This window comes from Psammomys obesus, unplaced genomic scaffold, assembly GCF_907164565.1.
Source record: "Psammomys obesus unplaced genomic scaffold, mPsaObe1.curated_primary_1811, whole genome shotgun sequence".
Lineage (NCBI taxonomy): Eukaryota > Metazoa > Chordata > Mammalia > Rodentia > Muridae > Psammomys > Psammomys obesus.
In genome coordinates, this window is record NW_026592510.1 from 1,266,043 (window position 1) to 1,276,508 (window position 10,466).

Here is a 10,466-nt window from a genome sequence, read left to right on the forward strand (position 1 = left end):
CACACTCACACATCCATATGTGCATGCAAACTCAAGTCAGGTATGGTGATCAGGGTAGTTTGCTTTTGTTCCCGCTAGGAACAGCCTCTAGCATGATGGAGAGCAAATGATAAATAGGTCCTTACAGACATCCAGCAGATCTGCTGCTTACTTTTTTTTTTTTTTTTTGCTTCCAAAGAATCAACAATCAACAGAAGCTTTTAACCTCAACACTACTGTCTACGACATTGATTTCCAGAAAAGACTGAAGACTTAAAACTATATAACAATTTCCCTATTCCACCTAGTGCATCCTGGACAAAAGGAAAGACAGTGGAACAGCCACCCCATGCTCTAAACTTGTAGTTTGTGTTATCAGACTACAGTCCAGGTGAGCCTAGAATTCATGTGTGTGTTTGAAAGAGAGAGAATGACCTTAATCTCTTAAGATTGTCCTTCTTCTACCTCCCAAGTGCTGAGACTTCAGGTATGCTCCACTCCCAGCCAAAAAGCTTTTTTCTTTCTTATTTTGGCATGGATTAAAGCCAAGGCCCTACAAGAGGCAGGAAGGGCAAGAGGACACTCAAGTTCAAGGCTAGACTGTGCTACATAGCAACATCCTATCTCAAAAAAACTAAACTAAAAGGATTTCCTGCAGAGGACAACAGTATCTCTAGTGCACGTGCGCATTAGTCTACAGGCAAGAGTCTGTCCTCACTCTGTCCACTTCCACTCCACCCCCTGGTTACTTAAAGGGTTCTTCAAACCTATCCTAATTCACTGGCTTCCTAGACAACTCCCATGGTTATACTTGATTCTAAACACCTCTGTATTCTGCTACTACTTCTTCTAATAAAGTCCTGACCAGGAGTAATTCAGAATTGTATTTCCTACAAAGTTTGACATTGAGTAAGTAATTGAGAATGGTGTTACATTTACAACTTAAAACTTCTTACCAAGATTGACTGATCATTTAGCTGACTGAGACATCAATGACCAATGTATACTGAGCTCCCGGTCTCAATGTGAATTTTCAACTGGCAAAACTTTGCTGGTATATGATATGCATCTTGGAGAAATGGAAAATTATAAAAAAAAACATATAAAGAACTAGAATATAGAGCACTACTGAAGTACATGAAAAATTGCTGAATGTACAAGTATTCTTTCAAGCACAACAAAATGAAAAAAATATCTCAGAATAGGCTGTTTTGCCAAAAGTGACCCAGCGTCATCAAGACAAAGAACAGAGCATCCTTCACATATTAAGGAAATACTGAAGATGCACAGGAATTGAGAAGGAAACAGTTTGATGTCCATCTTGTCCATCCACAAACCTCACCAACACTGAAAAATGACAGAACAAACAAACAAACAAAATAACCCTCTCAGAGACAGAAGCTCAAGAAGCATACTGTAGCCACAGGCACAGGGACAACTGACCATTCCCAAAGACACTGAAAAATGATCTTAGTGCTCTTAGAATTGTTATCTTTCAGGGACAGAACACAGCACTCAGCATGGTCCAGGCTTTCCTACAATATGGCCTCTAACACAATTAGGCTGTCTGTTCCTGGGAATAGGGTTGTTTTTAATAGCAAGAAGGTTGGGAAAGCACCAAAATCTGCATGAGGTACGTGCCCAGGCAGACTTTGAGGGGTTTACGTTGTACAGTCTAAAGTCTCTATGAGATTGTCTGAAACAAAGGAGTCATCAGGACCTATGGTAGTCCCCTGTGTACTAAGTGTATCTGTGACAGGATCAAGCACACTTCCTTACTGAGGAGCAGAAAATCACGGAAGAGTCAAAGTGTCAAAGGCCAAACAGAGTCAGAAAGACAAACAAATATGAAGTTTTTACATAATAAAGCTCATTCTATAATGATGCACTATAAAAAGATTAAAAATTAAGATCCTCAGTCTCTCTATGGGCAGCATTTATGATTTGAAGTTTTCTTTTGATCTGAATCTCTAAAAGAAATTCAAGTCAAGAAATGTAATTTTTAAGGCTATAATTAGGATATGCAGGTTAATAGTCACCTTTGCCACGCTTAGAACTATGCCTACAGTCACACTAAGAACAAGGATAAGCTTCATTTAATCTTCTGTATATAATTTCAAGGCTATGCTTAAAACAAGTAACTAAAAACAAGTCAAGTGTATTTAAAGTCAGATACTCTTAATCAATGGCTCTCAAAAATTGTTCAGGGACCTTCAGTGAATACAGCCTTAAAGTGTTTCATGAAAAAGTCCTCCTGAGATATACAAAAATGACAGATCTTATCAGCAGCCCTAAGATCCTCTCCAAAGACAATGACTGCACCTGGATTGTGGCAACACTAACCAATGGGTGAAACTTCCTATGCCTCGCCTCCAGGACCCTGCCGAAACTACAGACAAGCAGGACCTGGAGATTTATCGCCCCTCTTTGCCTTCCCAAAGTAGGCCAATCTCTCAAGTTTCTCACCCACAGGAAGGTCTCTCAGATCTTTGGGGTCTAGCAGCTGAAGGCTGATGCTGCCCCTTTGTGGGAGTCAAAGAGTTAATGTTCTCCTTGTGGGACCTCTGGAGCCTAAGCCACTGAAAGGAGAAGCCCAGGGTAATGGTCCAGGTAGCTGGTCTCTGTCATCTTATTGATACAGAGTTTCTGCTCAATTTATCCTTCTCAGATCTCCTGTGGGGCTAAGAGCTACCTATAGCTTTATCAGTTTAGCAGCAGCTGCCTGGTCGATGCATTTCATACAAGAAAATCAGGCCGTATTTTTCCTAGAGCTATTAGGGCTCCTAGTTACAGGGGCAGACAGGTTCCAACGAAACTTCTTACTACTCCTCTATTTGAAAGAACTTGCTTTGCAATGACTGCTCTCAGGAATCAAGCACTGTGTCTCACGGTAAATGAAAAGTTTGAGGTTTATGCAAATTGTAAGGATCTGAGAGAATAATTTTTTAAAAAATAGTAAAACTTAAAGATGATATCTGGCGTTGAGACATCAAAGGTTTAGAGTTTTAACATCTTAGTCAATGGAGTTCTGATAAGCTATCAGTCTCGCTCAGGTAAAGCACTGGCTACTTACTGATAGTCACAGGCTCAAAATTTAACATTTCCTCTAGTTATTTTCTAAGTATATACTAAAAGGTGCTTCTAGTCATGCTTAGAACATCTCTGTCCAATCTACATATCCAGCCCTCTGGATGGAGGAAAGTGTGTCCATGCTTTTAACGCAGAATCATTTTTGGGGAGCCCCAAAGTTTTAACTGTGACTCAAAGGTGTAGCTTTTTCTACAGTATGGATTTCTATGCCGATTACAAACAGTGGTAATGCTAACATATCTAAAAACTTTTTCTCTATTTTTCGTAAACTTTAAATTCATGTCATTTACTTCAGGGAGTTGCCCTGGGACCCACCTGTCACAGGTTAGATGGACTCTCGATCCGAACCCCTGCCAACCAACAGCCTAAGCTTCCTCGCCTACTGCTTATTCCTGAGGGGAAAGTTCTAAAGGTAAGGTTTTCCTTTAAGTTCCTAGCCTACATCTCTCTCAACAGATGTCCACTTGGCTGGCAGACACCATCCAGAAATCAGCTGTGAACTACAAGCTGTTCCAAACAGCTACAAATCCTGGTCTCGCTGAAAGCTGATATAAACCAATAAAATGTGATTGCTCTCTGTTTCTTTAACTGAGTCATCAGATGCAGCTGATGAATGCCCCACCCCCGCTGCCTGACCTCTGACCCCTTGGTCTTTGACTACTATTTCGGTGTCTGTGGGCTTTGACAAATTTCAGCTGAGGAACAGTTAGTGAAGAGAGTATGCCACCCCTTATCCTCAACAAAAGGCTGGAATATCAGATCCAAAGAAAATCGGAACCCCACTGGAAGGGACCATACCTCATCATTTGACCACCCCCATGCTGTCAAGGTAGCCTGTGTCTGCACCTGAATACATCACTCCCAGATCAAGTGCACCATGGGATGACAACACAGGTGCAGAAAAATGGCCCATCGCCAAGGCCTGCAAAGATCGTTAAAGGCAAGACTGAGTGGGTTGTGGATTGATAATGTTTTGTCTATGGTCCCTGCTGTTCTCTCGGGAGATGTGCGGCTAGAACCCCCTTTAGGAGCAAATGCAAACGTGCCACCAATGTCTCACTGCTCCTGCCACCCCTTGAGGTGGGTATCCCTTCCTCACCTCCCAGTTGAAACTGCTGGGTTTTCGTGTGCTGACGCGTTGCACCCTTGCTTGCCTATTTGGCAGAAACATCAGTCTCAAGATTCTGCATCTTGGTATCCCTGTTCCCCTAGGAGTACATTTATGATAGTCCAGTAGGGGGAAAACACAGGTGTGCACAGGCTCTTCCCACCTCCATGTTCAGGGAAAAACCTGCACCTCCTGTCCTCATACCCCTCAAAATAGGCTTCAGCTAGGAACAGCTGGAGCCCCTCTGGGGGTGACAGGCACAGCAATGGCCATGTCAGCTCTAAAAACGTATGACACATCAAATAACCCAGGACTTATTTACATTAGAAAAGTCTATTGCAAAATTAGAAGAACAGGTCGACTCCCTACCTGAGGCAGTCTTAAAACATGACGGGGAGTGTGACCTGCTTTACACAGAGCAAGGAGGTTACTGTATGGCTTTACACAGAGCAAGGAGGTTATGGTATGGCATTACACAGAGCAAGGAGGTTATGGTATGGCATTACACAGAGCAAGGAGGTTACTGTATGGCTTTACACAGAGCAAGGAGTTACTGTATGGCTTTAGGGGAAATCATTAGCAGTAACTTGGCTATGCTCTGGAAAGACCACACAAAAAGGGAAAAAGCCCTACATGGAAAGCAAAACAAAACCAAATCCCTGAATGGTTCCCATTCTCATTCTCAGGCTCTTCCTGGCTAGTAATTCTACTGTCAGTCATTGTCACCTTCAGCGATCCTGCTCCTGCTGCTTACTGTTGGCCCCTGCATTACATATGCTGCAACCAGATACATAAGCTCAGCAGGAGCTATTAGGCTGATGGTAATTAAGTCCCAATATGAACAGATACAAGGATTTGATGCAGAGTATAACTTGAGGGAATGGATGGCTAATTATGTTCAGAAGTTTTTAAAAATCTCTGTACTTAAGAGAAATAAATAAAATTAGACTTGCAAATGTTAAGGGCTGTTAAGGGTTAATTTTTGCTGCTGTTTCTGCTTCTGTAAACAAGCTTGTTTTGCACAAAGGACCTTTTGCTTGCAGGAGAACAACCCCTGACTTAAGTGGCGGGCGCTGCCGTGGGGACTGAGTCCACCATGTAGACCTGGCACCAGTTTATGAATAAAGGCCTCTTCTTTGTTAAAATTTATTCATGGTCAGACTGGTGGCTCTGTGAACAACCCCAGACCGATAAAAATCTAGACCTTCGTTGGTAGTGGGCTCCCTACCTGGGGTGATCAGATGTTGTATATTGCATCTCCTCAGAAAAAGCTCTGTCACACAACTCAGGAGTCACATGAACTCATGAATAGCATAGACTCATGGATAGCATGGATGCATATCTCACATTGGACTATGAATAGTGTGGGCTGATATATCGCATAGGCTCATGCACAGCATGGACTGATGTATCGCATAGGCTCATGAACAGCATGACTCATGGATCGCATAGACTCATGTATCTTATAGGCTCATGAAGAGCATAGACTCATGGACTGCATGGGCTCATGAATAACAGAGATTCATGTATCTCGTGGGCTCCTGGGTAGCACGGACTCCTATTGCATGGGCTCTTGAACTGTTTTGGCTTATGCACTGGGCTAATTCTCAGAAGCATAGTGGCATGTTGCAGGAAAAGAACATTCAAGAAAAGTATAACATCTTCAAAGTAGATGTTTTAACAACTAATACTTTCCGAGAACCAGTTAGAAGTCAGTCGTTCTTCTAAACATCTTGGACGAACTATTTCATTCAGTCCTCACAACATAACCATGTCAGGCATACTCTCATCAGCATCAGTGTACAGGGGAAAGGCCTCAGAGAGGTCCCCAAAGCACTACCCTACCCATATTTCCTATTGCCTTTCATGATAAAGTCCAGAAACTCCTGTCTCACCAAATCAGTTACTATTACCTTCAAACTTTATGTTTACAGACTACAAACATATCAAGGGCAATGTCAGAATAATTGTAAGTTCAATACTTATTTTTCTCCGGGAAAAACAAGCCTGCAGGAAGTTCATCATTTTCTAATTTACATGCTAACTTTAGCTTGTATCTACTCACCGACATGGCTGCATAATCATTGGTGTTTGCTCTGGTCTGAGAAGGAGGTAAGCAAGGCAATCAAATGAAAAGGGAAATGTATTCTAATCACCACAGAAGCAATATCCAAAGCAGGAAAGCTAAATGCTTAGGAAAACACCAGTCTGTGTGTTGCTATGAGGAAAAGGCACTAGTTACCACATGCACGTGATGGTTATTTCATTTTGAAGATATGTAGGTGAGTTTCACATACACATTAATCTGATGAGTTTTTCTCTAAACTTTTGTATATATAATGAAGTTGGCCTGTCAGCATTAAAATAATGAGCTTTAGCAGAGACTACATGTGGGTTGGACTGGCAAATTTGGCAAAAAAATCAATTCTTTAGACAGGGTTCTTTGCTCTAGAGCAGTGGTTCTCAAACTTTAAGCAGCAATAATAATTAAAAATCAAGCAATAGGTAAAAATGCATTTGTTAAGCTACAGAAATGTTATTAGGTCTATAGAATGCACTGAACCTGAACATTTAATAAGTCGCTCTTTACACAGATGATACTAATTCAGAAAGAAATAAAATGTCCATTTCTTCACAAATAACAGAAAATTATGGAGAATACAAGATTCTGAGGATGCTCGGAAAGAATAAATCACTATGTTCTAACATAATTCATGTAGCTTAAACTCAATTCCTTAAGGAACAAAGGCTCACCTCTTACAGCTAATAAAATATATTTTGTTCCCTAAGATGTGAATAGTAAGCCAAAGTAAAAACCCAATTATTGGTCACAATTTAACTGTATATAAGCCTCCGCTGATTTCTTTTAAAATATTGATGATTAACAAAAATATCAATTTCTTAAATAAGAGAACTGAATTGAAATACTGCTTATTTTTAAAAGTCCTATTTTATTTTTCTTAGTTCTTTTTCTTTGGAGCTAAAGTATGTGACATAGGAACCAAATAAACTTTCTCCCACTTACAATCCCCCATGAGTACTGGAACTACAGACATGTACCTTCATTTACATTTAAAAATAAACACATAATATTTCGGTATCATTAAAGGCTTTCCTGAGAAAGTTACTGACTCAGAAACATGGCTCAAGCTTATGTTAATACAGTGGAACTCAGACCTTGTTTATTAGTGGAAGCTGAACTTCTAGTAGAGACAAGACGGGACATTTCCATCAAATACACGAGCACAAGATTCACGCAGACTCAACCTCCTAACCTAATGAAGCCTGTACTAGTGAGCTGACAGCTTGTGCTAGCCAAAACTCATTCTTCTGACAGATTGGGCTTGACCGTAGATAAACTCCAATGCCTTCCTAGACTTAACTTTCAATACATTTTGTTTTGATTGGTATAATTATGCCACCACACTTTCTTACTTAACTGTTTTCCATATTCTTTCAAAGTATATGTAGATATAATGAAAAATATATAAAAGCCACAGACTTCAAGACAAAATACAATTAAAATTTAGTAACTTTGTTGAGAAAAGTCAGCCAACAGCAAGACAAACCTATAAATCATAGAATGCATGCTACAATCATTGTACTACTTTTATATAAATTATATTCTGTGAATCACAAAATTATTTGCTAGCAGTCCGTATTTTAAAACTAATATTATTAAGAAAACTGGGCTGTAAAGATATAACCTTGTATTTTTAATATAATTCTTTCTGGTGACATAAAAGAACAGATAACCAAAGCCAATGATTCTACTCTTGATTTTAAAGTTCCCTCTATAGTTTTCAGTCAAGAGAATAGGTGTAATTCACAAAAACTGACTCCCTCCCCCCAAAAAAAGGAAAAGCAAGGCCTCGGTCTGCTTCCCAGCATCCACATGGAAGCTCACAACTCCACGTAACCCAGTTCCAGGAACTGCCACACTCTTGGCTGTCTCTGCCTCCACTGCCTCCACTGCGCAGATGCAATGCACTTACATACATGCAGGCGAAACACTCCTACACATAAAAACAAAGGAAGCATCCTAATTCTCCAGCAAGAAAAGAAACTGGCCCTAAAAAGAGGAGGCCACAGGCTAGCTTCATTCCTGCTTGTGCTAAAGAGAACCCTGAGCAATGCAGTATACGTAAATATCCCAGTCAGATTCCTACTCAGGGGAAAGGGTTTAGTCGATATATGGATGAAAACACATGCACACACACACACACACACACACACACACACACACACACGAGTATTGATAGGTGACAGATAGTTAAAATAGGCATGTCGACTCTCCAAGTCATCTTTGCTAAAACGAAAACAGAAACAACAGGGTTTTCAATGTGGGAAAAGCTTTCTCCATGGAAGTTTGTTAAAAAATAAAAAGACTCAAGGGGTACAAGGGACATAGTTATTCCAAAGACAGAAACAGAAGAGCATCAGATCAAGAAAGGGGAGGCAGAGAAGCTGGAAAAGCTGGGAAACACAAAGGCTATGAAAAGATAAGTGGGTGAGAGTCTGAAGTTCCAGTCCTGGCTCCCTGGATATGACGACCCAAAGCCAAAGGCACAAGGCAAGCCAGGCATTCTGGTGTCACAGGACACACCCACAGTTCTCATGTGCCTGGAACCCAGTGGTCCAGTGAAGAGCTGGGGAGATTTGTGACAGTGACAGCGCGGCAGGCTGGCACTGGAGAAGAAATCCATTCGTGTCACTCCCCGTGCCCCAGCCGGGCACCAGCCTGCGCTAGGTAAAGAGGAAGGAGTAGGAGGTAAGTAGTGACATACATACAACCATGCCTTAATGAAACCCATTACTTTATACAATGAATCAAATTTAAAAGGTTTTCATTGTTGTTGTTTCCTTCCTGAACACCTCCCTTGAACTACTACAACCAACTTTTTGGAGCAACTCCTCATAACATAATTGGTGGTGGGCCCCTGCAGTCCTCAAGTGAAAACCCCAGTGTTCCAGTCAATTCTCACTCAAATGTCCTTACTAAATCATGTGCATTTCAGCAACAGAAACTGAAGATGTGTATGCTGTGAGGATGTGCTTGGATCAAGCAATGTTCCTGCTTTGCTTTTTAATCTGTTGTCTGAAAAAGTATCTCATGGTTGTGGCGCAGACATTTAATCCCAGCACTCAGGAGGCAGAGGTAGATGGATCTCTGAGTTCAAGACCATCCTGGGTTACAGTGAGTTCCAGGATGGACGGGGCTTCACAGAAACCCTGTCTTGAAAAGCCAAATTAATTAACAAATAAATAAATAAGTAAATAAATGTCTAATAGTTTTTTGGACTTTGTAAGCCAGAACAAATATTGATTATATTGACTTATATACAAACTCCTATTAAAGTTTATTTCTATTTAAATCTATACTGTTAATTTCAGGGGGTTATTTTGCTTTTAACAGAAAGTTGAAGTTATTTTAGTTAAAAGGTACAATGAATTAAAACCTCAACAAACCAGCTAGATTCTTTATCAAGTGATTTATAATAATAGAAAAGAAAATGTGAAAACTAACAGATTGTTTTAAACAAGGAGGCAGCCAAAAACTAAATTCTAAATTGTATTTTAGAAAGCAAACTTACAACTCTAGAAATTGCTTATACTCACGGGCAAATGAGTAAACACTTGAAAGATGCTTCTCAAAAAATTAATAAGATCCATTAAATAACCACTTGCTCTCCCATCTGACTCCGTCATTGTCCAGTCATAATCAGCCAGCTGAACGAATTCATCAATTTTTTGATTGAGTTTGGTATATATTTCTCCTTCTGCTGCATGCCGGGCATCCTGAGAGAGGACAAAGTAACAGCAGAAACAATTACAGATGGAAATGTCTTTAAATGTTGACACTTCACTCTAAGTTCTTCATGATTCATTGAGAATTATTTGTTCAAAATGCAGAAAAGGCATTGCTTTTGTGGGCACTGAAAACTGACCTGCCTGGCTATCACAGCCACTTTCCTATCCACTCTTACTATCGGCCTCCTGGCCTTTAGCAGACCTATCTTAGTCTCCCTTCCTGTTGCTATGATAAACACCCTGATAAATCAACTTTAGGAAGAACCGGCTTACTCTGGCTCACAGTTCAAGTAGTTAGTCATGGTGGGGACGTCACAAAGACAGAAGCTGGCCACGTCTCATCCACAATCAGGATGCGCACAGAGATACACAGGTGCCCACTGCTTTCTCTCCTCACATGATCCCAGACCCCAGCCAGACAAAAGTGCCAGCACAGGCTCTTCCCCACATGATCCCAGACCCCAGCCAGACAAAAGTG

General features: G+C 40.7%; 1 protein-coding gene across 1 annotated transcript in view; it reads right to left on the reverse strand.

Annotated features, from left to right (window-relative positions):
- Positions 1 to 10,466, reverse strand: part of Exoc6 (exocyst complex component 6) — a 120,046-nt gene that overhangs the window by 49,766 nt on the left and 59,814 nt on the right. The window contains exon 18 of the mRNA XM_055614047.1: positions 9,797 to 9,976. Within this exon, the coding sequence (XP_055470022.1) occupies positions 9,797 to 9,976 (180 nt within the window). The remainder of the gene's footprint in view (positions 1 to 9,796; positions 9,977 to 10,466) is intronic.